The 27,420-nt window shown below is 38.8% G+C and overlaps 1 protein-coding gene across 1 annotated transcript; it reads left to right on the top strand.

Moving 5' to 3' along the window:
- Window positions 1-882: 882 nt before the first annotated feature.
- Window positions 883-25,665, top strand: LOC133641777 (myosin heavy chain, fast skeletal muscle-like). The gene is made up of 39 exons (XM_062035771.1): window positions 883-1,089; window positions 1,163-1,306; window positions 1,398-1,554; window positions 1,647-1,674; window positions 1,744-1,858; window positions 1,942-2,034; window positions 2,120-2,183; window positions 2,264-2,362; window positions 2,460-2,563; window positions 2,645-2,783; window positions 2,903-3,021; window positions 3,198-3,347; window positions 3,437-3,607; window positions 3,705-4,008; window positions 4,101-4,165; window positions 4,267-4,354; window positions 4,461-4,578; window positions 4,659-4,782; window positions 4,943-5,083; window positions 5,189-5,440; window positions 5,529-5,771; window positions 20,770-20,946; window positions 21,058-21,203; window positions 21,299-21,389; window positions 21,488-21,877; window positions 21,975-22,101; window positions 22,193-22,311; window positions 22,679-22,875; window positions 23,090-23,273; window positions 23,369-23,534; window positions 23,650-23,774; window positions 23,868-24,176; window positions 24,238-24,441; window positions 24,530-24,655; window positions 24,737-24,907; window positions 24,979-25,083; window positions 25,165-25,260; window positions 25,343-25,474; window positions 25,645-25,665. Exons 1-39 carry the CDS (start codon window positions 883-885, stop codon window positions 25,663-25,665), a joined length of 5,811 nt encoding a protein of 1,936 aa, XP_061891755.1.
- The last annotated feature ends 1,755 nt before the right edge of the window (window positions 25,666-27,420 follow it).

Below are 27,420 nucleotides of genomic sequence, written 5' to 3'. Positions count from 1 at the left end.
TGTCAGCACATCAGTGTTCCAAATGTCTACATCAATGGAAAAAGAAAACATGTTAAAATATAAACTGGACAATCGCTGGTTAGGAAGACAAATCAGCTGCTCTGTTATATAAAAGCAATGAAATATAACAGACAGTGAACATGGATTTGCTGTAAGCATAAAATGTGCTACAGGGTTTGGTGACTGTGAGTACTTCTAGATCTAAATCAATTACTGTATTGATTCATTTGAATAAATCTCTGTTGCTTAAACAGACAGTTGAATTTTCCACAGGGAAAACGGCAAGTGCATGAAACTTTTCATATTTAGTGTCTAGTCTCAGCTGTCATTGTAACCATGTTTGGCATGTTCAATTTTTAAATCAGCTTGGTAAGCAAACCAAACCAAATATAAGGAGTGGAGTTGGAGCTTCACGGTGTGTGGCAGTTAGCTGGTGACATTCCTACTGGTGGTAAGGCATTTTTAGCTTTGCATTATAACCTTTGTTCAGATTTCTTGGCATTTTTAACAATGTAAACATTGTTGTGTTGACAAAGAAAGTTACATTTGCTATATTTGCTACATTTACTAGACTAACTAAACCCTTTTTTTTAAAAAAACAGAATTTTGGAATACAATATACTTCTCACTGGCAGGAAAGGTAAGGTATATTTTACATTAAAATTATAGTGTTTGTAAAATACTATCAGGAAGACATTTTGTTTTATTTAAAAAAATGTAAGTCATGGATTTTGATATTTGGGTTCTTCAGAATGCTGTGCACAGCTGGTACCAGATTGCTTTTACGGAGTTCCGTACAAAGTTTGCCCATTGGCCCCGAAGGAGCCAAAATAATTGTCATGTTTCTCAATTGGTTCTTTGATCCAGACCTAAACCACCACCATGAGTACCGACGCAGAAATGGCCTTATATGGCAAAGCTAGCATCTACCTTCGTAAACCAGAGAAGGAGAGAATTGAGGCTCAGAGCAAACCATTCGATGCCAAGACAGCCTGCTATGTGGCTGATACCAAAGAACTGTACTTGAAGGGAACAATCATCAAGAAAGAAGGTGACAAAGTCACCGTCAAAGTCCTGGACACTCAGCAGGTTGGAATATTCTTTACATTTTTCAGCTCAAAGGATGTGATCAATTCTTACTGTGACTAATGTCATCCTTTAGGAGAGGACAGTTAAAGAAGATGACGTCACTCCGATGAACCCTCCCAAGTTCGACAAAATTGAGGACATGGCCATGATGACCCATCTCAATGAAGCCTCTGTCCTGTATAACCTCAAAGAGCGTTATGCAGCATGGATGATTTATGTACGGAAATAAGCCCACTGAGAAGTATAGTACTTGTATGTATAGTTTTAAGACATGTGGTTGACTGTGTTACACCTCTGATCTCTATCAGACCTACTCTGGGCTGTTTTGTGCAACTGTGAACCCCTACAAGTGGCTCCCGGTGTACGATGCGGAAGTTGTGGCTGCTTATAGAGGCAAGAAGCGTATGGAGGCTCCACCCCACATCTTCTCCGTCTCTGACAACGCATATCAATTCATGCTTACCGGTATGTAACAGGCTGACTAATATCAAATTTCTACTTATCAAAATATTGCTGCTGCAGAAATACGCAATTGATGTACTTTTCTATTTTAACAGATAGAGAGAATCAGTCTGTCTTGATCACGTAAGTGTTTGTTTCTATTTAAATTAATACAAAAAAAACATGTTTAAGTTAGTTTGCCTTTATTGCCAGTGGAGAATCTGGTGCTGGAAAGACTGTGAACACCAAGCGTGTCATTCAGTACTTTGCCACAATCTCAGTTGGCGGAGATAAGAAAAAGGAGGCTGCGGGATCAGCACAATTCAAGGTATGTAAATTTAGGAACAAGTAAGATATATTTTAAGAGAAAAACAATTAGTTTGCTGATCTTATTTCTAAACCTAATTGCAGGGCTCACTTGAGGATCAGATTATTGCTGCCAATCCTCTTCTGGAAGCCTATGGTAATGCCAAAACTGTGAGGAATGACAACTCTTCTCGTTTTGTAAGTATAGCTACCTTTTGCTAGAGAATAACTATTTTACTCTTATCCAATGAATGTCTGTTAAACAACCATTTGTTTAAAACAGGGTAAATTCATTAGAATTCATTTTGGTACAACTGGCAAACTGGCTAGTGCTGATATTGAGACTTGTAAGTACAAAAAAATCAAACAGTAAATTTATGTTGCAGTAGAAGTGTGCTAGACTGCAATTTCCATATTTTATTTGCAGATTTGCTGGAGAAGTCCAGAGTGTCATTCCAGCTTCCTGATGAGAGAGGCTACCACATCTTCTACCAGATGATGACCAACCACAAACCAGAACTAATTGGTATGGAGTGGAACAGTTTAATTTAATTTTAAAAAGCTACATCATTCCAAATTTGTCCAGTGAAAAAGTTTGCTAATTATTACATTTGAATTTGCAGAACTGTCACTCATCACAACCAACCCCTACGACTTCCCTATGTGCAGCATGGGACAGATCTCTGTGGCCAGTATTGATGACAAAGTGGAGCTGGAAGCCACCGATGTAAGTCAAAGTATCTTACAAATATATTCAGTTATATGAACCTATGTTTGTGTAATCTATATATAACTTCATTGCACACAGAATGCCATTGATATCTTGGGCTTCAGCCATGAGGAAAAGATGAGCATCTACAAAATGACTGGTGCCGTCCTCCATCATGGTAACCTGAAGTTCAAGCAGAAGCAACGTGAAGAGCAGGCTGAGCCTGATGGCACAGAGGGTACATAAAAACAGTCATCTCAGTCAAAATTTGCAGAGATAGTACAGGTGTAGCAAGTTACTGTGATCGGAAAACTATGGCAGGTTTATTTTAACAGTACTTTTTCCAAAACAATTTAGAAGCTGACAAAGTTGCCTACTTGTTGGGTCTGAACTCTGCTGACATGCTGAAGGCTCTGTGCTATCCCAGAGTAAAAGTCGGAAATGAGTATGTCACCAAGGGACAGACTGTAGCTCAGGTAAATATTACATTTTTGGTGAGGTATGTTTACTTACATGTAACAGTATGTACATAATATGGTTTGAACTGAGGTCTGTAATGCAGGACATTATGTGTAACTACCTATGTAGAACATTATTTCACATTAATTGTAATGTATGTGCCTCAATCAATCACTACATCTGTTTCATTCAGGTCAATAACTCAGTGACAGCCCTTGCTAAGTCCATCTATGAGAGGATGTTCTTGTGGATGGTCATCCGTATCAACCAGATGTTGGACACTAAACAGTCAAGGCAGCACTTCATTGGTGTGCTGGATATTGCTGGTTTTGAAATCTTTGATGTAAGCTTCATTCTTAAAAAATTAGTGAACCATATTTTCGGACATTAGTCATGGTGATGGACTGGTGTATATTACTTGTCTTCCTGTAGTTCAATAGCATGGAGCAGCTGTGCATTAACTTCACTAATGAGAAGTTGCAACAGTTCTTCAACCACCACATGTTTGTCCTGGAGCAAGAGGAGTACAAGAAGGAGGGCATTATCTGGGAGTTCATTGACTTTGGCATGGACCTGGCTGCCTGCATTGAGCTGATAGAAAAGGTAAGTATTTGATTCAGAAACATATTTATATACATGTATATACATATATAAAGTGGAATGGTGTACTTAAAATGTGTATTTCTACTTATTATTTAAGCCCATGGGTATCTTCTCCATCCTTGAAGAGGAGTGCATGTTCCCCAAGGCCAGTGATACATCCTTTAAGAACAAGCTGTATGATCAGCATCTTGGCAAAACCAGTGCATTTGAAAAGCCAAAACCCGCAAAGGGCAAGGCTGAGGCCCACTTCTCCCTGGTGCACTATGCTGGCACGGTGAACTACAACGTCGGTGGCTGGCTGGACAAGAACAAGGATCCACTGAATGATTCTGTCATACAACTGTACCAGAAGTCTCCAGTAAAACTTCTGGCTTTCCTGTATCCTCCTGCTCCTGCTGAGGGTATGCTAATATTCGCGTGTAATAAGGTTTTGTATGCCGACAACAAAAGTGACATTTGTTGTAATGCTTTTTCTCCATCAAATTATAAATAGACACAAGCAAGAAGGGAGGCAAGAAGAAGGGTGGTTCTATGCAGACTGTGTCCTCACAGTTTAGGGTAAGGTCTAGTTTTCATACAGTAGATCTGGTATGATTTCTAATTTCAATGTGCAATACTTGTTACATTGTGTAACAATATTACCTGATCTGGACTTTCAGGAGAACTTGGGCAAACTGATGACCAACTTGAGAAGCACTCATCCTCACTTTGTGCGCTGTCTGATTCCTAATGAGTCAAAGACTCCAGGTAATAAAATCAATAAAATATTAGTTTGTGAGATAAATAAGATTTAAATTGATGTTATTAAATTCTGAAAGTTGATCAAAAATAATGTTGTTGCCCTTTACATCAGGTCTGATGGAGAACTTCCTGGTCATCCATCAGCTCAGGTGTAACGGTGTGCTGGAGGGTATCAGAATCTGCAGGAAGGGTTTCCCCAGCAGAATCCTCTACGGTGACTTTAAGCAGAGGTATATTTAAAATAGTTTTCATCATCATTATAAATCATCTATGACTACTAATAACATCCACTGACTCATTCCCTTAAAAGGTACAAGGTACTGAATGCCAGTGTCATCCCGGAGGGACAGTTCATTGACAACAAGAAGGCTGCAGAGAAGCTGCTTGGTTCAATTGATATTGACCATGACCAGTACAGATTTGGTCACACCAAGGTAAACAGATTATTGAGTTTAAAGTTCTATGTGTAATGTGATTAGTTGTTTTCTAAAGATTGATTGTATTCTAAAGGGTACAAACCACAAATATGTGTTGATTTTTCATTGATGTTGGGTAGATGAACACCTGCTGAACTGTACTTTTCAATCTGGTCAGGTCTTCTTCAAAGCAGGTCTGCTGGGTACCCTTGAGGAACTGAGAGATGAAAAGCTGGCAACTCTGGTCACAATGACTCAGGCCCTCTGCCGTGGTTATGTCATGAGAAAGGAGTTTGTGAAGATGATGGAAAGGAGGCATGTTGAAAATCCTGAAAACACAATCAGTATCAAAATAAAATAGTAAATTAGTCGAATGATTTCAAATACACAGTGTCCATAACTAAACATTTATATCCACAGAGAGGCCATCTTTACCGTCCAGTACAACGTCCGCTCATTCATGAATGTCAAACATTGGCCATGGATGAAGGTGTACTACAAGATTAAGCCTCTGCTGAAGAGTGCTGAAACTGAAAAAGAGCTAGCCCAGATGAAGGAGAACTATGAGAAGATGACCACTGACTTGGCTACGGCACTTGCTAAGAAGAAAGAAATTGAAGAGAAAATGGTGTCTCTTCTGCAGGAGAAGAATGATCTGCAACTGCAAGTGGCATCTGTGAGTACATATCAATTCACAGATAAAAATGTTTGTTCTTATCTACAGAAAATTGTGTGTTGACCTATTTTTATCCAACATGAAACAGGAGTTTGAGAATCTGTCAGACGCTGAAGAGAGATGCGAGGGTCTAATCAAGAGTAAAATTCAGCAGGAAGCAAAACTCAAAGAGACTACTGAGAGGCTGGAAGATGAGGAGGAAATTAATGCTGAGCTTACTGCAAAGAAGAGAAAATTAGAAGATGAATGCTCTGAGCTCAAGAAAGATATTGATGACCTGGAGCTTACCTTGGCCAAAGTGGAGAAGGAGAAACATGCCACTGAGAACAAGGTAAGGAATTATCATTTTATATACAATTGTGGCCAGATGTTAACATGCAGTACACTCATCATGAACATGAATATCATATTAATTTGGGATTCTTGTAAATGTACATGTGAATGAGCTATCCTGTCCAGGGTGGAATGATTATACAACATAAATCATCGATGGTTGTTGCACATGTTTGACAATTTATAATCTGCACAGGGTCAGAAATATATGCACAGATTCTTATATATAAATGTTCCTTTGCAAGTTTCACCTCAACCAGAGGTTTTTTAAAAGGAAAAATTGGGTAGATTTAATTTGGTAAGTTTCCCATCTAAATCAGGTTATGGTCAGGGTTTTGGAAAGGGCTGTGGGAATCTATTAAACTCCAGTTAAAGTAGGGGCTTTGGTGAAATGTTATTACAAATACAAGTACAGGGCTAAAAACAAACTCAAGACAAAGTAAAACAAAAAGTAACTGATTTAAAATAAAAAAGCAATCGATCTAAAATATAATTAGAGTAAATATACAACACACAAAATAAGCATGCCTTCATTAATCAATGTGGAAAAAAACGCTAGAGTTTTTTGCTGTGAAATATGTTACGAAATATTGATTAGTTTTAGGCAAAAATATCATGGCCTCACAGTATCTCAGTATTGTAATTACAGCTCTCATATTTACTATTTTAAAAATGTCTTTATTATTATATAAATAACATTTTTTTTTTTTAGCTAAACAGTCTTCTTTAAACAATATAAAAGAACATGACGAAAGTCAAGCGTATGTGTATAAAACAAACAAAAACAACTGCATTCCTTCTAAATAATGCATGCAGTCTACTGTTGCAAAACCTGCGACTCAAGTGATAACAACTTAAATATTTTCAAAAACTCCATTTATTTGATGAGTTTTGATTACATTTTCTGCCTCAATTGTAACTATATTTTAGCGTGAAAGTAAAACATAACATTATGTCTGTGCTTCTATTCTTACTCAAAGCTCCAATATCAGACGTGTAACAGTTGTATCGTACCATATACACATTGCAGCAAAACAGCACCATAGCATGATGAGTACCACCACCGTGTTTGGTATTTAGGACAGGTATTTTAGGTTTGAAAACATTACCTTGATTATTCCAAATTTTTGTCAGTGCTGTCAAGCGATTAAAAACAAAAATTAATCAATTATGACCTGTAATTAATTAATCTAATCAAGCTCTAATTTTAATCCCTCCTAAATGCTCAATTCTGAGAAAAGCCGTCAATTACATTATTATAAAAATAGATACCCAGCCAAAATAAGTGGCTTCATGAAGTCATTGGATTTTAACAAGCATACAGCAAACAGCCATTTACTAAAACAAAACATCACGTTAATTTAAAATACTGAAGGAAACACATCAAAAAACAGTAAAAAACATGTTTTGAGTAATACAAAAAGAAGTATTGAATGTTGAACTTTTCATTGAACTGCTTTTTGTCGGTCTCAGCTAAAATAAAATAAACAAAACAGACCCATCAGTTACATTGCTGTAGGTTACAGTGGAACAGCAAAAACGTACCATTGTTCATCATTACAAAATAAAGTGATTGGGGTGCAGGGGACATATAATTGTTTTTGTTTTTTTCTTTGGGGAGGCAAAGTGCTTTTCATAGGCTCTGAGTTATATGTATGCTGATTTGGAGTGTTCATATACAGGGTGTTCTCCTCCAGTTCAGTTTGGCAAAGAGCTAATGCTATGTTATTGCTGTCTTGCTAAATTGCTAACATCCTCGCTGCTAACGTTAGCTGTGGTTTCAGTGTGATTGACTGGTTGTGCTACTTTGGTAGTAAACAAGGCCACTTCCTTAAAAAACTCTACTACAGATAGAGGCGAAAACCCCAATGTTGTTATTGCGGGGCGAAAATTCCTCTACGACCCTCACTGAGCGATCGCTGTTATCAGCCTGCAGCAAACCATATCACAGAACACAATTAGTGGCCTCACCTTTGATTAGTAAAATAGAATAACAGAATACCTTGATCATGCACATCATTGAACATAATTAGATGAATACATATACATATATATATATATATATATATATATATATATATATATATATATATATATATATATATATATATATATATATATATATATATATATATATATATATATATATATATATATATATATATATATATATATATATATATATACATATATATATATATATATATATATATATATATATATATATATATATATATATATATATATATATATATTCATCTAATTATGTTCAATACTTTGATCATATATGTGTATATATATATATATATATATATATATATATATATATATATATATATATATATATATATATATATATATATATATATATTCATCTAATTATGTTCAATACTTTGATCATATATATATATATATATATATATATATATATATATATATATATATATATATATATATATATATATATATATATATATATATATATATATATATATATATATATATATTCATATATATATATATATATATATTCATCTAATTATGTTCAATTATGTGCATGATCAAGGTATTCTGTTATTCCATTTTACTAATCAAAGGTGAGGCCACTAAACGTGTCGACATAAGACTGTAATTAATAAATTGCAATTAGCACAATCATGTGACACCCCTACTTTTTGTTATTGTAGCCAAATAGCATAATCCTACTTCAGCTTGTACATGTGGGCAGTTACACATTTCAGAGTAAGGGTTTTTTCTTTCTTTACTTTTCTAAAACTGGCTTCTTTGTGGATTTTGACACTCTAACCTAGTGGTTAGTGTCTGCCCTGAGATCGGTAGGTCGTGAGTTCAAACCCCGGCCGAGTCATACCAAAAACTATAAAAATGGGACCCATTACCTCCCTGATTGGCACTCAGCATCAAGGGATGGAATTGGGGGTTAAATCACCAAATTATTCCCGAGCGCGGCCACCGCTGCTGCTCACTGCTCCCCTCACCTTCCAGGGGGTGGAAGAAGGGGATGGGTCAAATGCAGAGTAATTTCACCACACCTAGTGTGTGTGTGACTATCAGTGGCATTTTAACTTTAATGTTCACACAAATTCCAGTTAATTTCAGGCTTGATAGAGCCTTGGTGGGTATTGCCATTTGGGAAATGACAACTTATCATACCAGAAACCTCAAACTATCATATTTTGAGGAAGATTTCCATAAATATCCAATTTGATGTTGGACCATCTGCTACAGTAAAACATTACAACAGACAACATATTGTAAAGCTTAAAATGCATATTATCTTTTTCTTTTCTCTATTTAAAACACTTTCTTGTGATCGACATAACATGTAATGGTGGTTGTTTAATTAAACTGCTAGATAAATTGTTTTTTACAGACCATCTCTGTCTCCATGATTTGATTTAAACAAAAACAGATACATAGGTAAGAAAAGTTGGTTTTGTATATTAGGTCACTTTCAAGTGGATTAAGCAAAGAAATCAAACAATGTACTAATATGATGCACTTCAAGAAACTCTTCAAACTCAAAATATTTACAAAGTACAAAGAAGAAGAACCATGATAAACATTCTGAATTTATCTCATCCATCCATTCATTTTCAAGATTAATCTTACTCATCTCACCATATGAAATATAACTAACTTACTTCACCAATTATTATTTCTTTATTTTTATTGTCATTACTTATGGAGTATATTGTGAATAAATTGAGAACAGGAAGTGAACAAAAGTTTTAGCAACTGCCAGGGGCGGATTAAGAAATTTTGGCCCCCTGGGCCTGACATGGTCTTGGCCCCTCAACCCCCCGCGCGTGTGGGCGCACACACACGCACGCACTATGCAAGAAATACTGTATACTGTGAACAGACATGCACACTGTACTGTACAGAAGAGTGCACATACTGCACACACACTATTAGGTATACCACACAGACACTGACAAGCACAGGTTTCACACAGACACAGGGGGAGGGGATAAATGGCCTAAAAATAAACATTTTTGAAAATGATTACGCCCACTTCAGTGATGGTGCATTGGGTCATTTGAGAGATATTATGTATTGGAAGTTGGTAGCTATCATGAAATAAACCCCCCAACCCACCCAAAAAACTAAATCGGACATGATTTTTGCCCCCTTTTCCTCCCTTCTATCATTAAAAATAAAATAATATCTTAGGAAAACACATTGGCATAACGGCAGCTGTGCAGCAAATTGAGGCTCAAAGTCTGTATCTATTTGTGGTTAAGCTTGAGGAGAAGGAGAAAGGTAAAATGATAACATGCATCGGAGAGCACCACAAAGAAAGGTGTAGGCCAGTTCATGGTACAAGGGCTGCATGCAGGTCAAGATAGCCCATTTCCAAGAATGCTATAGTGGCTGGACAGGCACTGGACATGTCCTGAACTCAGTGTCAGACGTGGCTGCCGAATACTTGGATGAAGTGAAGCAGCTGACAGATCTCATGCTGCCCCATCTGAAGACTGTCCTGGCCAGGCAGAGGATGGATGAGGAGACCTTCCCAATGGACCCTGTCAGTGAACAGGCTAGTAACATTGATGGCACCCCTGTGCACAACATTGGGATGGAGAGACAATGTGGCAAGGTGGACTACAAACTGAAGAAGTTGGGCACACTGAACGCAGTCAATAGGTCAATAATTTTACAGAAGAGCCAGGAGCTTCAGAGGTTTCAAGGCAGCAGCACAAGCAAAAAGGGAGGTTGAACTCAACTGGAGTAAATTCATGAAGGCAAAATTCGAGAGTAGGGCAGATGAGAAACAAGAGATGGCTCAAAGAAAGGAGAGTAAGAGACTAGACATGCTGGACACACTGAAATCTTTTGATGGCCCCTTCACGATAGTGGGGAAGTTGAAAAGTTCCTTGTGGATGAAAGTCTGCACAAGAATGCAAAGCTGCAGAGAATGAAGCTTGAGGTTCAGTTTGCCAGAGAAAGCACCAAGCTTCTGCCTAAAGTCAATCCTATCTTCACAATCCAGGTGACACTTCCCAGAAATGGCAAAAGTGCAATTCTCCAAGTCATAATGGATACTTAGAATTTTATGGTGGTGGTAAGTATTCATGAAAACAGGTAGCCTAACATTAGTGAATGGGTGAATTCTGGAAATAACCTAAAAATCTTACACAGTGCACCTTTAAGCAAGGGGTTTCTTTCGTGCTTTCAATTTTGCAAAATCATCCACCACATCATTGAAGTCCAACTCTCTTGTCAGCTCACTCTCAATTGCCATTAGAGATAACGCATTTAATCTTTTCTGAGTCATTCTTGTGCGCAGCTCATTTTTTACTCTTGACAAAAGAGAGAATGAGCGTTCTCCCTCACAGTTACTGACCGGTAGAGTGAGAAAAATCTGTAGCGCAATGTATGTATTAGGAAACGTAGGCTGTAGTCCAAAATGTATTATTGTTTTGAGCAGTCCTGAAGGGGTCCTCTCCTCATCAGTGTTGTTGAGCTGTATAAAAGATTTGAACTGTATAAGCTCCTGTCCAAGACTTTCATTGAGGTCAGATGGGTATGATTCAGTGAGAATCTTGGCCTTGTGAAGGACTGAAGCATTGGACTCTGTATCCAAAGAGAAAAGGACACTGAACAAATTGTTCAGATGTTTGTAGGCCTCCAGACGGTGATTAAGGCTTGAACTCAGTTGATCAATAGAGGCAATAAATGTCTCTATTTGAAACAGTTGCCTTCCCTCAAGCACAACATCTGGGGATGCTGATTCATCAGCAAACTTTTTACGTTTCCTCGTCCGTTCAGCCCTGTAAGATGGGGTGCCACCCAACATGTTTAAGGCTTTCTGCTCAAAATGATCAAATAGATCTCTTTGGGAGAGAACAAAGGTGCGCAGAGATTCCAGCAATCTAACTGCTGTACCAAGGTCCATGTCTGCTTTTTGAAGTTGCAGACTTGTGGCCTGAAATCTGGACAGAACAGTGTCCCAAAAGCCTGCCATGAAGGCCATCTCAAGTGAATCCAGCTTCCGCACTAGACTGTCAGCTTCAGTTCGTGTGTCTCGTTTCTCTGTGTCATCAGTGGAAATAACCTGTAGTGCTGCTTTTATTTTACTGTAGTTCTGCCACAGTGCTTTGGTAGATTCTGCACGGCAACTCCAACGCGTGTTGGATAAAGCTTTAAGTGTGAGATCTATGTTGGAATTGCCAAATACCCTGTCCCATCGGTGTGTGGATGCAGTTGTGAAGTTGTAAATAGACTGAATCAAGTCAAAATACTTAGAGACTTCATTTCCACATCTGTCAATGCTGTTGACTCCCACCAAATTCAAAGAGTGAGCTGCACATGGAATATAGTGTATTAATGGGTTGCTTTTCTTTAAGTGAGCCTGCAACCCATTATACCTCCCTGACATGTTGCTGGCATTATCATAAGCCTGCCCCCTGCAATTTGACAGCTCTAACCCTAGATTTTCCAACACAGACATGACACAGTTAGCCAAACTTTCACCTGTATGGCTAGTAATGGGCTCAAAACCCACAAAGCGTTCAACAACACTGCCCTCTTTGCTAACAAAACGGAATATGAATGTCAATTGGTCCACATGAGATAAATCTGGGGTTGAATCCACAATGATAGAGTAGTATTTGCTTGCTTGCAGTTCATCTGCTATAGCCTGTTTGGTTTTTGCACCCATCAATTCAATGAATTCCTCACAAATGGTGGAGGACAGATATGAGGTATTACCTCGACCCATCTGCCCAAACTTTCTGATGTGATCCTTTAGAAAGGGATCAAATTCAGCCAGGACCTCCAGAATACCAAGGTAGTTCCCATTGAGAGGAGACCCTAACGATTCATTTTTACCCCTAAATGCAAGGCCCCTTTCTGCAAGGAATTTAATGACTGCAACAACTCTTTGTAACACCTGCCTCCAATAGCTGCTCTCTGCCTGAAACTGTTTGAACAGGTCTGCATCAACTGTGGCACCTTTGGCGCGGTTCAAGACTGCTTGCATGCAGGTTATGTGCTCAGCACTTCGCTCATGTTCACCAAATCTTTCTGAGTGTTTCCAATCACAATAGCCTGTCACAAAAGAATGCGTTTTTGGGGAAAACAGTTTGCATGCAAAGCAGTAAACATTACCAGTAGAGGGAGAGTACATCAGCCACTCTCTTTGTACTCGTTGTCCATTGGGCAAGTGTGAAGTAAAATGTTCATTGTTTAGGCATCGGGTTTTGCCTCCTAGCCCACTGTTCCTCACAGAAGCTGGATAATGGCTGTGACGGTTGTGAAATGATTTTGCACCTCTTTGAATAAGAACTTCCTTCATTGACTCAGTGAGGGTCTCAGCCCATTTAGCGGGATCACTAGGTAGAGTTGTCACTGTAGATGGTGTTGAAGAAAGATTCAGCTCATTTTCTATGCTGTCCAGAGGTGCAGTGACCTCACATTCATCCGAGCAACTGGCTACTGCTGAATTGGTTGAATCATAAGCATCAGAAGCATTTGGTTCAGTGTCTACACTTGTAGTGGTCTCAGGATCTTGGGAGCTACATGCTAGCTCAGGTGCATTGCTAACCTTAGCTGAATTTGCAGTAGCATTTATAGAATTGCTTTCAGCAGATGTCTTTGTACTGAAGAAGCTGGAGATATTTGGAACACTCTCAAGTAAAACTGATTCCTTTTTTTTCTTTTCTTGCTGAATTTTTTTTCTAGCTCCTCCACTTAAACGTTTATGATCCATATTTCCCTTCTTTCTTTGCACATTGGCTCTTTGCCTATCACAACAGATAAACCAACTATGTGTGTGTGTGTGTGTGTGTGTGTGTGTGTGTGTGTGTGTGAGTTTGTTTGTGTGTTTATGATCGGTGCTGCTTCCTTCAAGTGTGTGAGGTGATTTAGAAAACTAGCAACCCAGCATCAACACTCCAAAGCAGAGAATAACAGCTTACTAGCATAGACAATTGAGAGCAGAGAATCAACTGATTCGTCTGATAGACAGCAGGAGAGCAGAGTGGTCAGTGATGATCGAATCAAGAAAATGTCTAAATGGCAAGGGAACAGACTGATTTGTACTGAGGAGAAAGAGAGAGAGAGCCAATTACAGTGAAATATATTCCAAAGGAGCCAAGTGACTAGCTGAAGGCAGGGACAAATGCCTTGGAGTGACCAACAAGAGTGCAAAGTACCAAATGGCAAAATGTGGAAAGACCAACAGGCAGATCTGCTTTTACCTCTTATCTTCACAACCAAAAAGTTGCTAAATGATGTTTTCAGTCGCTAGCCAGGTATGGCCAAAAGACGCGAAATCTAGCGGCAAAGTCGGTCAATCACACTGACAGTGAAACAAATATTTTGAAAAGATAATAATTGTACACCTTTGTGCACTTTAGTCTTCTATCTAAATATTTTCACAAAGGACACCAAGGCAGCTTGCTAGCTATGATGGGAGCAACAATGTCTGATAGACAGCAGGAGAGCAGAGTGGTCAGTGATGATCCAATCAAGAAAATGTCTAAATGGCAAGGGAACAGACTGATTTGTACTGAGGAGAAAGAGAGAGCCAAGTACAGTTAAATATATTCCAGAGCCAAGTGACTAACTGAAGGCAAAGACAACAGCCAGATACCTTAGCAGAGACCAACAAGAATTCAAAGTACCTAATAGCAAGATGGCGAGACCAACACAATAAATTGTATTAGGATTTAATTTATTAACGTTAATCTTAACAGCCAAAAAGTTGCTGAATAATGTTTGTAGTCGCTAGCCAGGTATGCCCAAAACAAGAGTCGCTAAACCTAGCAGCAAAGTTGCTTAATTGCAACACACTCTAGGATTCAGGGGAATTAAGGATAATAAAGATATTAATTGTACAACTTTTTGTACTTTTTTTCTAGTTTTTTGAGTCGCCAGCCATGTATGGCCAAAAGTCGCTAATTGAATGCCAACGTTGCTTAATCGCCAACACACTGGGACTCACTGAAGGACTGACTGAATAAAAAAGATAATTAAGATAATTGTGTACTTTTCTCTTCTGATATTTTCTCTAAGGACCCCAAGCTATCTGCAAGCAGCAATAATGTCTGACAGACAGGAGAGCAGAGTGGTCAGTGATGAATGGCAAGGGAACAGGCTGATTTGTACTGAGGAGAAAGAGAGAGAGAGAGCCAATTACAGTGAAATATATTCCAAAAGAGCCAAGTGACTAGCTGAAGGCAGGGACAAATGCCTTGGAGTGACCAAGAAGAGTGCAAAGTACCAAATGGCAAAATGTGGGAAGACCAACAGGAAGATCTGCTTTTACCACTTATCTTCACAACCAAAAAGTCGCTAAATGATGTTTTTAGTCGCTAGCCAGGTATGGCCAAAAGACGCGAAATCTAGCAGCAAAGTCGGTCAATCACACAGTGAAACAAATAATTTTAAAAAGATAGTAATCGTACAATGTCTTGTACTTTTGTCTTCTTTCTTAATATTTCTCAAAGGACACCAAAATGTCGCTATCTGCAGGCAGCTTGCTAGCTATGATGGCAGCAACAATGTACCTTAGAGTGACTGACCAACAAGAGCTCAAAGTACCTAATGGCAAAATGTGGAGAGACAGACACAATAAATTGCATTAAGATGAAGAGAACTGCTGCTATTATTAATCTTAACATCAACCAGAAAGTCGCTAAATGTCACCAGCCAGGTATGGCCAAAAGTCGCTTAATTGGCCACACACAGTAACAGAGAAACTAACAAAAAAAAGATCATAAAGATAATAGTTGTACAACTGTGTGTACTTTTGTCTTCTTTCTAAATATTTTCCCAAAGGACACCAAAATGTTGCTATCTGCAGGCGGGAGCGTGCCTATGTTCCCCGGGTCCTATGTTCCCCGGGTCCTATGTTCCCCGGTTGTTCCTGGGTCTTTGTATGCGACCGGGGAACTTAGGACCCTTTTTCTAAAAAAGGGTCCTATGTTCCCTGCATTGTATCTGGCGAAATTGCGAAATTGTGCCCTGACCAAAACCATCCCTAAACCTAACCTGTCACAGGGCGTTGTGGAGCACTTTTTTTTGGCGAAATTGTGCCCTGACCAAAACCATCCCTAAACCTAACCTGTCACAGGGCGTGCGGCAGCAGATAGAGCAACTCAAACGCGAACTTCCTTCCTTCGACAACTTAAACGCGTCTCTGTCATGCGTGTCTGCGTGCGTCTTACTTAGTCGCGCATTGGAAGCAGCGGGGAACATAGAACCCTTTTCTGGAAAAAGTGTTGTACGTTCCCCGCAGCGGGGAACATAGAACCCTTTTTTTTAAAAAGGGTCCTTAGTTCCCCGGTAGAGGGGAACATAGGACCCGGGTAACATAGGGACGGGGAACATAGGGATGACCCGCTGCAGGCAGCTTGCTAGCTATGATGGCAGCAACGATGTCTGCCAGACAGGAGAGAGTGGTCAGTGACGATCGAATCGAGAAAATGACAAAATGGGTCAAAGACCAAAAAGTTATTAACTGACAGCAGTGACAAATGTCAGACTGTAAACTTTCTCGAAAGAAAAGGACAAAATGGGAAGATGCTGATAATAACAGCAAAATGGAAAATATAAGAATTTCCAAGTAATGCTCAACTCAAGTGTGTGTGTGTGTGTGTGTGTGTGTGCGCGCGTTAAACTTCTTGTTGAATGATTTCAAATTATCTCTGAGTCTGAACTGAGGGAAAGGAAACCAAATTTTGAGCAGTCTCTCACGAGTTCAAAATACCAAATGAGGAGATTCTAAAAGAACAGACCGGTTTATGAAAGACTTGATGGGGGAGGGGCACAGCTAAGAATACTTGAGTGAGATTCTGTGATCCAAATTCGAGATAGAGCTTTTTGATAATGATAATTTGTCAGAGTAAGGTTGTGTAATCAAAATTTGAGAATGAGCTTTGTCAATCAATCAAGAATATTTGCATTAAGTTCTGTGATCAAAATTCAGAAACAACCTTTAATAATTGATAAAGAATATGTGAGTGAGGTTGTGTGATCCATCCAATTTGAGAATTAGCTTTGATAATAATGATTGAGAGCCTCTGGCCCTCTGTGGATCATGGCCGCGGGGCCAATTTTGCCTGGCCCCTTGGGGCCTCTGTGGGTCGTGGCCGCGGGGCCAAGTTGGCCTGGCCCCTTGGGGCCTCTGACCCTCTATGGATCGGGGCCAAGTTGGCCTGACCCCTCGGGGCCTCTGGCCCTCTATGGATCATGGCCGCGGGGCCAAGTTGGCCTGACCCCTTAGGACCTCAGGCCCTCTGTGGGTCGCGGCCGCGGGGCCAAGTTGACCTGGCCCCTTGGGGCCTCTTACCCTCTATGGATCGTGGCCGCGGGGCCAAGTTGACCTGGCCCCTTGGGGCCTCTGGCCTTCTGTGGCTCGCGGCCGCGGGGCCAAGTTGGCCTGGCCCTTTGGGGCCTCTGGCCTTCTGTGGGTCGTGGCCGCGGGGCCAAGTTGGCCTGGCCCCTTGGGGCCTCTGACCGTCTATGGATCGTGGCCGCGGGGCCAAGTTGACCTGGCCCCCTGGGGCCTCTGACCCTCTATGGATCGTGGCCGCGGGGCCAAGTTGGCCTGGCCCCTTGGGGCCTCTGACCGTCTATGGATCATGGCCGCGGGGCCATGTTGGCCTGGCCCCTTGGGGCCTCTGGCCCTCTGTGGGTCGCGGCCGCGGGGCCAAGTTGACCTGGCCCCTTGGGGCCTCTTACCCTCTATGGATCATGGCCGCGGGGCCAAGTTGGCCTGGCCCCTTGGGGCTTAAGATTATTATTTTTGCAAAAGTAGTTTTGCTTGGGTCGCGGCCGCGGGGCCAAGTTGGCCTGGCCCCTTGGGGCCTCTGGCCCCCTGGGCCTGGGCCCGGTAGGCCCGGTCATTAATCCACCTATGGCAACTGCTATGTAAAGGAAAAGGGGTTGGATTAAATAAACACTGCTTCTTCCTACTCTTTTTCGAACATGTTTAATAGAGAAACTGGAAATTGTGATGTATCATGTTGTATGCATGCATGTTCCAAATAAACTCAAACTCAACTCAACTCAAAGTAAACTAGCAGCTACTGGCAGAACAGCGCCCCCACTTGGCTGTAAAAAGACATGTGAGACAATGCACAATACCTGGAGCGATGCAGGTTGAATGCTGTTTGTGTTTGCTAATTGCCATTTATTAAAAGGGGTCAAATTATCGTACACTATGTAATTTTTCATCGTACAGAGGGTGAAATTATTTTACCAATCAGATAATTATTGTACGCTTGGCAACGCTGCTTGGTGATTATGAAGCTGTTCCTTAACATCCCAATTAATTTCCTTTCATCTGAGTGTGACCGTTTTGGTCTATTTCCAGACAGTGGCGTAGTTGGAACACATTCACTTACCTTATCCACATACAATTGTGTGAACTGATCTTAGAATCTACGTTTTTATTGAACTGTCCAAAAGGTACAACACATTAAATCCATATTTGTCTTTGTTTGATCTTTACGGAGCCCCTAAAGGGACATGGGATTTTTTTTATTTTTTTTAGACATGTATCTCGTGGCCACGAGAAACTTTCTCGTGGCCACGAGAAACTTTTTATTAAAAAAAAATAAAAATAAAAAATATATTATTATTATTTTTTATTTTTATTTTTTATTTTTATAAAAAGTTTAATATAAATATAATAAGTTTATATAAATATATATATGTATATGTGTATATATATATATATATATATATATATATATATATATATATATATATATATATATATATATATATATATATATATATATATATATATATATATATATATATATATATATATATATACACGGTATATACACGCACACACACACACATATACATGTATATTGTATAGGAAGAAACACACATACATATATACAGTATACATATATACACACAAACACTAAATTTGACAAACAAAATAACTACTATTTTTAAGAACAAGTTACAGTAATATATAATATATATATACACTACCGTTCAAAAGTTTGGGGTCACCCAAACAATTTTGTAGAATAGCCTTCATTTCTAAGAACAAGAATAGACTGTCGAGTTTCAGATGAAAGTTCTCTTTTTCTGGCCATTTTGAGCGTTTAATTGACCCCACAAATGTGATGCTCCAGAAACTCAATCTGCTCAAAGGAAGGTCAGTTTTGTAGCTTCTGTAACGAGCTAAAGTGTTTTCAGATGTGTGAACATGATTGCACAAGGGTTTTCTAATCATCAATTAGCCTTCCGAGCCAATGAGCAAACACATTGTACCATTAGAACACTGGAGTGATAGTTGCTGGAAATGGGCCTCTATACACCTATGTAGATATTGCACCAAAAACCAGACATTTGCAGCTAGAATAGTCATTTACCACATTAGCAATGTATAGAGTGTATTTCTTGAAAGTTAAGACTAGTTGAAAGTTGTCTTCATTGAAAAGTACAGTGCTTTTCCTTAAAAAATAAGGACATTTCAATGTGACCCCAAACTTTTAAACGGTAGAGTATATATACATACATGCTTATACATAATATGTATATATATATATATATATATATATATATATATATATATATATATATATATATATATATATATATATATATATATATATATATATATATATATATATATATATATATATATATATATAAATATATATATATTTATATATTATATATACACATATAAATTATGTGGGTAGATATTTGTTCTAAAAAGGGTATTTCAACAAGTAAACAGTACAGTAGGTAGTTGATGTTGATATATGTAATGCACATAAGGGTATTATAGTCAGATGCGCGTGTGTAAATATGCGATGTGTAAATATCAAAATATTACGTACGTCAAATCACTTTTTGTCAGGCAATATTACATTTAATGACAATTTTACATAAATGAATACATCCAAACACGTTGTACATATTTATTATTTGCAGGAAGAAATAACAGTTACAATTGTGTGTGTATCTTCCAAGCAAGAAAGAAGTTTGATCACATCAACATGGGACTAACTGACACACTCCGCTTCGCTGCAGGTCTGCAAGCCTCGCCCACTCCCCCACAGCCACAGAAGAGGAAAACTGTCCTTTCCCGGGCATGATAAAGTCTTAAATAATGTCAAACACGTAGCGTTACAATAACCAGGAAGATAAAGTGTTTGTCTCACACCTACTAATCAAGCATTCACATTTTGCCACAACACACATGGGGGAAAGTCCTAATTGGAAATACAGCCATATTAACTCCTAAACTGCCATTTTAACACACACCAAACCATCAGCACGCATCCAATGCTTTCTCGTGGCCACGAGAAAGTTTTTCGTGGCTGCGAGAAAGTTTCTTGTGCGCACGAGAAAGTTTCTTGTGGCCACGAGAAAGTTTCTCGTGGCCACGAGATACTTTCTCGTGGCCACGAGATACATGTCTAAAAAAAAAAAATTCCCATGTCCCTTTAGGGGCTCCGTAGATCTTCACTGACCTTGGAGACTTTTATCAATCTAAGTATTGGTCCATTAAATTATGGTTGTCAATAAATCCTATAAAGAAACCACTGCAGTAAATCATGATCTCTAACTGAATAATAATTGTAGAACGTTCAGCAGCATGCACTCATTAAAATATTTAGGTGAATGTTCCGAAAGGTACAAGCGGTAGAAAACGGATGGATGGAGATTTATTTATGTTTATGATTATTAATATCAATATTATTATACTTTTGCTGACTACAAAATCCGTAAAATCCTAAATATGTATAAAATTGTGCACTCAATTATTTTTTGGAAAAAATATTTTAAATGTATGTTGTTGTACAATCAATACCATTTGGGAAAAAAATGGGTCAAATTATTCTTTAAAAGCCCTAAATAAAAATAAAATTCATGCTCATAATGAGTGCTTGTAAGCCCCTGAATATAAGTTACCTGTATATTTACAGAAAAGCTCACATTATAACATGTGCATTTTGAAAATAAATAAAAACATCTTTCCATTATAGGTGAAGAACCTGACTGAAGAGATGGCTTCTCAGGATGAGAGCATTGCTAAACTGACCAAGGAGAAGAAAGCCCTTCAGGAAGCTCACCAGCAGACTCTTGATGACCTGCAGGCTGAGGAAGATAAGGTCAACACTTTGACCAAGGCCAAGACCAAGCTGGAGCAGCAAGTGGATGATGTAAGAGTTATATAGGTTATTAAGTGACGTTATTAAGTTATATAATTATCTGTGGTATAAAAACAAAATGTGGTTTAAATGTCATAATGACTGAATAATTTTACTGTACAGCTTGAGGGATCTCTGGAACAAGAGAAGAAACTCCGTATGGACCTGGAGAGGGCCAAGAGAAAGTTTGAGGGTGACTTGAAACTGGCACAGGAAACCTTAATGGATCTTGAGAATGACAAACAGCAGTCAGATGAGAAACTTAAGAAGTAAAAACAATATACTTAAATATGATTCTTGACATGTAATAATAATAATGTAAGATTATGCCATTTTACATATTCACACTTTTCCATTTTCACAGGAAAGACTTTGAAATTAGTCAGCTTCTTAGCAAAATCGAGGATGAGCAGTCAATGGGTGCTCAATGCCAGAAGAAGATCAAAGAACTTCAGGTGAGGTTTTTTTGTCTTGTTTAAGATATGATTGTTGTATGTATGCTTTATATTGCATTTTAAAAGATAAAAAGTAAACTGGTAACATGTCTCATTAGGCCCGCATTGAGGAACTGGAGGAGGAGATTGAGGCTGAGCGTGCTGCTCGTGCCAAAGTTGAGAAGCAGAGAGCTGATCTCTCCAGGGAACTGGAGGAGATCAGTGAAAGGCTGGAGGAGGCTGGAGGTGCCACTGCTGCTCAGATTGAGATGAACAAGAAACGCGAGGCTGAGTTCCAGAAGCTGCGCCGTGACCTTGAGGAGTCCACCTTGCAGCATGAGGCCACTGCTGCCGCTCTGCGAAAGAAGCAGGCTGACAGTGTTGCTGAGCTGGGTGAGCAGATTGACAACCTCCAGCGTGTCAAGCAGAAGCTTGAGAAGGAAAAGAGTGAATACAAGATGGAGATTGATGATCTCTCCAGCAACATGGAGGCCATTGCTAAAGCAAAGGTGCATAAACATGTTACATTGTCTTCAAACAAATGCTTTAATACTGTAAAATATGTAAAAAACGGACCAATGATTTCCATAACTTTTTGCACACTAGGGTAATCTTGAAAAGATGTGCCGTACTCTTGAGGACCAATTTAGTGAACTGAAGACCAAGTATGATGAAAATATTCGTCAGCTCAATGACCACAGTTCACAGAAAGCTCGTCTTTTGACAGAAAATGGTAGGCATAAGCCAACTTTAGATTACACTGATTTCCTGCTTTTAGATGTAAAACTGAACACACACTAACGTGATGATGATGTCCAAAAAAGGTGAGTTTGGCCGTCAAATTGAAGAGAAGGAAGCTCTTGTCTCACAGCTGACCAGAGGCAAACAAGCCTACACACAACAGATTGAGGAACTGAAGAGACAGATTGAAGAGGAGGTCAAGGTGAGTTTTAATGAATAAATATTACAGTACCCAGTGGTTAACATGTTGTAACACAGTCAGGAGACCATGAATTTGATTAACGCCATGGCATTGTTTTGTGCAGTCTGCATGTTCTCCCTGTGCATGTGTTGTTTGTGTACTCCGGCTTCTTGACACTTTCCGAAAAAGGCACGTTCAGCTTATTCTATAGAGACTCAATTGTTCATAGGTGTGACAGTGAGTGTGAATGCTTGTTTGTCTATACGTGCCCTGTGACTGACAGGTGACCAGTTCAGGGTGTGCCCCACAGCTCGCCCTTTGTCAGCAAGTCAACAAGTGGTATTGGAAATTAATGAATGAATGTTGAAAAACATATGTATTTTACAAGGCAAAGAATGCCCTTGCCCATGGACTGCAATCAGCACGCCATGACTGTGATCTGCTGAGGGAGCAGTTTGAGGAGGAGCAGGAGGCTAAGGCTGAGCTTCAGCGTGGTATGTCCAAGGCCAACAGTGAGGTGGCTCAGTGGAGAAGTAAATATGAAACTGATGCCATCCAACGAACTGAGGAGCTTGAGGAAGCCAAGTGAGTACATTCAATTACATGTCTATAGATTAAGGTTTTGACATCAATAGCTAGCTGTTTTTTTAATACATTTTTGTTTCATCATATTTATATGAGCCCTGCTTTAACAGGGTTATTAACATTATTATACAATATACCTGCATGCCCCTAGATGCAGATATGTATGCATACATGGGATTTGAGAATGCTAATTAAGAAACATGTTTATAAACAGGAAAAAGTTGGCACAGCGCCTTCAGGAGGCTGAGGAACAGGTTGAGGCTGTGAACTCCAAGTGTGCTTCTCTGGAGAAAACCAAACAGAGGCTCCAGAGTGAGGTGGAGGACCTCATGATTGATGTGGAGAGGGCTAATGGGCTTGCTGCCAACCTCGACAAAAAGCAGAGGAACTTTGACAAGGTAAAACTTCTTATTTTGTGCTATCAAGACATATTAAAAGTCAGATAAATACTATATGTATTGATCAAAATATATTGTAAAAATGGCTGAACTAGGTGTTGGCAGAGTGGAAGCAGAAGTTTGAGGAGGGACAAGCAGAGCTCGAGGGAGCTCAGAAAGAGGCTCGTTCTCTTGGCACTGAGGTGTTCAAGATGAAGAACTCTTATGAGGAAGCTCTGGATCACCTGGAGACCATGAAGCGTGAAAACAAGAACCTGCAGCGTAGGTTTTTCATATACTTTAGCAACTTTCAATAGATTCAACATGTGATCTACACTATGTGTTTCAATAAATATTTATCATTCTTCATTTTAAATACTTTCTTATGTTTCTGCAGAGGAGATTTCCGATCTGACCGAACAGATCGGTGAAACGGGGAAGAGCGTTCATGAGCTCGAAAAGGCCAGGAAACAGGTGGAGACAGAGAAGTCGGAGATTCAGACAGCTCTTGAAGAGGCTGAGGTGATTGAAACTAATATACTGGGACTCTAGATGACATACATCAATTCTTATATATCAGTACAAAGACTAATATATAATTCTCAATGGCAATAGGGAACTCTGGAACATGAAGAGTCTAAGATCCTGCGTGTCCAGTTGGAACTCAACCAGATTAAAGGAGAAGTGGACAGGAAGCTCGCCGAGAAAGACGAAGAAATAGAGCAGATTAAGAGGAACAGCCAAAGGGTGATTGAGTCCATGCAGAGCACTCTGGATTCTGAGGTCAGGAGCAGAAATGATGCCCTGAGAATCAAGAAGAAGATGGAAGGTGACCTGAATGAGATGGAGATTCAGCTGAGCCACGCCAATCGACAGGCTGCTGAGTCTCAGAAGCAGCTGAGGATCGTACAGGGACAGCTGAAGGTATTGAGCTTTATCTCACACTGTGGTGACTGGTCCTTAATGTTATGTCGATTTTAACCAGGATGCACAGCTGCACCTTGATGATGCCGTCAGAGCCCAGGATGATCTAAAAGAACAGGCCGCTATGGTGGACCGCAGGAATGGTCTCATGGTTGCTGAAATTGAGGAACTTAGAGCTGCTCTGGAACAAACAGAGAGAAGCCGTAAAGTTGCTGAGCAGGAGCTGGTGGATGCATCTGAGCGTGTTGGACTCCTGCACTCTCAGGTAAATAGTTATTTAATAATTTAAGAAAAAAATCAGCTTTGTTATCACTAGACTGTACACTGAAAATATACATATTTTTATATCTTAGAACACAAGTCTGATAAACACAAAGAAGAAGCTTGAGTCCGACCTGGTCCAGATCCAGGGTGAAGTGGATGACACAGTTCAGGAAGCAAGAAATGCAGAAGACAAAGCCAAGAAGGCCATTACTGATGTACTTTTTTTTTTCTTCATAATGTTTTCCTCACTTCTCTTCTAAATAATTTCCTAAAAACAGTAAATTTCGTCCTTCTAGGCCGCAATGATGGCTGAGGAGCTGAAAAAGGAACAGGACACCAGTGCTCATCTGGAGAGAATGAAGAAAAATCTGGAGGTTGCTGTCAAAGACCTTCAGCACCGTCTGGATGAGGCTGAGAATCTGGCCATGAAGGGTGGCAAGAAGCAGCTTCAGAAACTTGAGTCCAGAGTAAGATAGTTATGTCGAGAAAAAATGCTATCAGAGAGTATGACTGTTGCATAAAACCTTATTTTCTCCAGGTGCGTGAGCTTGAGGTAGAGGTTGAGGCAGAGCAGAGACGTGGTGCTGATGCTGTTAAGGGTGTCCGCAAATATGAGAGGAGGGTGAAGGAGCTCACTTACCAGGTGATTATTGCCATTAGCATCCAAAAAAGTGACCTTGAAGTGATATGTACTTACATTTGCAAACACATATTTCTATTACAGACTGAGGAGGACAAGAAGAATGTCAGCAGGCTGCAAGATCTGGTTGATAAGTTGCAGCTCAAGGTGAAGGCCTACAAGAGGCTGGCTGAGGAAGCGGTAAGGAAACAATCCAGAGTGCAAAAAGTTACACTATTGATCCACATGTATTTTTAACTGGATGTTGTGTCTCACTTTGCAGGAGGAGCAGGCTAATGTTAACATGTCCAAGTGCAGGAAGGTCCTGCATGAGCTGGAGGAGGCTGAGGAACGTGCTGATATCGCAGAGTCTCAGGTCAACAAACTGAGAGCCAAAAGCCGTGACTCTGGCAAGGTAATTATCAGTATGGCAACTAAATTAGATATAATGTAAAAGTATAATATTGATATCATTTCTGTTGAAGTAAATATTTTGGCACATAATCTCTTATTTAGTCTTCAATCAGTTGGAAATAAGCCTTTTTTTTCCGAAATTAGTAAGTACAACATTTACTCTGTTTACAGGGAAAAGAAGCTGCTGAATAAAGCACACTGTGTTTTATTGTGATCAATCACCATTGAAAATAAAAGTTGAGATCTGCTCTTAAACTTCTGTCTATTGGTTTTATATTTATACATGCTGTTTTGTTTTACCACCAAAATATTTCTACAATTTACTTTGTCGACAGAACTACACAATGACGTATTCATATGACTGTGACATCTAAGTTATAAGCAAACCCAGCGTCAAATATCAGGTTAAACAATACTTAATATTGTACCTCAGGAGAAACTGCAGAAACAAAATAGATTTACATTTACATTGGATTTAATTTGTATTTGGATAACAAATACTGATGGGGTAAAAATAGCATCAATAATGAACTCTTCTAACTTTTTGGAAGTTACACTCAGTTTGGTATCATGGGTTGTCTGTGACATTATGCTTAGAAAGCATTCGGCTGCACTTCTCTACGTTGTTGTCAGGTATTGAATCATATTTTATAAATGTCAAATAAAAACCTCACTATATCATATCTCCCTCAGTCGGGCCATTTAAATATTATAGACAATCACACCACAGAGACTTGAATCGTCCACATTGCATTATAAGGAACACAATTCAATAAAAATGATCTATAAAACCCATCAAAAGAACAAAATAACAACATTTAATTTGGTTAACTTTAAACTTAACTGAAGATGTTAAAATGTACCAAAGAAAATTCAAAACAACACCAAAATGACAGGTACTTCTAAAAAAGATATTCAATGGATAGTCAAATGATAAAAATATTCAGGGTTTGTTTATGCGCAAAATGATCAAATTACTTTTTAACAACAGTGTTGCATGCGAAGCCAAAAAGGCACATGTAGCTATGTCTGCAGATTCGTTATACGTGTTAATGGCTTGAAATGCGTGTGAATGCCAGAGACATATCTGTTACACAGAATTACAAATAACTGACATGTCCTTTGTAAGTCAAAATAAACTTCTAACAGAGTTACCGATACAATATTCACTTTTTTTCTTCTACTAATTTGTTATTATAAAACATTTGCTTTTGATGTTTTCTTTTTATCATTTTGTGAGAATCCTCTACTTGATTTGACTCATGGTTAATTAGTTCAACTTTTTCGAATAGAATTAAAGCTCAAATTCTGAACTACTATCAAAGTGCATCTCTGGAATATGTATCTCATACGGTACTTGGGATCTGTTGTTGTCGATGGTAATCTGATTATTTAGGTGAATGGTCCCGCGACAAATGTTCTAAGTCATGTAAGCATCAGCTGTCCTGCTGGTAATATTTCTCATGTGTCCCAAATTTAATTTCCGCTTAGTAAGTGAAGCGTGTTCATACACAAAAGAAGAATGAACAAGTGGGGTGGATTGTAAATGCTAATGATTTGATTGTAGGCAAAAAAAAACCCTCATATTTTAAAATTTTTACAACGATATATATATATATATATATATATATATATATATATATATATATATATATATATATATATATATATATATATATATATATATATATATATATATATATATATATTTTTTTTTTTTTTACAAATGTTTGTAATGTATTTAACATTTTGCTGGTAAAAGTAAGGTGTTTTTTTTATGGGTTCTGCAAAAACCTATTCACATTCGAAAACCATAAGATCCAACAGTAATCAGTGATTTAAAGCTCTCAAAAATTAAGTTCTCAAAAAATGTTTGCCAATTATGAAATGGTTTAGTAATGAGCTTACAGTGTATGTACAAGTATAACCCAATGGACGGAAAACAAA

Source organism: Entelurus aequoreus, linkage group LG24, assembly GCF_033978785.1.
Source record: "Entelurus aequoreus isolate RoL-2023_Sb linkage group LG24, RoL_Eaeq_v1.1, whole genome shotgun sequence".
Lineage (NCBI taxonomy): Eukaryota > Metazoa > Chordata > Actinopteri > Syngnathiformes > Syngnathidae > Entelurus > Entelurus aequoreus.
Note: the sequence above shows the minus strand (reverse complement) of the source record. Positions and strands in the feature narration are given on the sequence as shown.

Bases quoted from the DNA above. Each gene is read 5' to 3' on its own strand.
- LOC133641777 (XM_062035771.1), top strand. From the start codon at position 883: ATGAGTACCGACGCAGAAATGGCCTTATATGGCAAAGCTAGCATCTAC. The intron at 23,535-23,649 runs GTAGGTTTTTCA...ATGTTTCTGCAG, and splicing joins TGAAAACAAGAACCTGCAGC to AGGAGATTTCCGATCTGACC. The intron at 25,261-25,342 runs GTAAGGAAACAA...CTCACTTTGCAG, and splicing joins AGAGGCTGGCTGAGGAAGCG to GAGGAGCAGGCTAATGTTAA.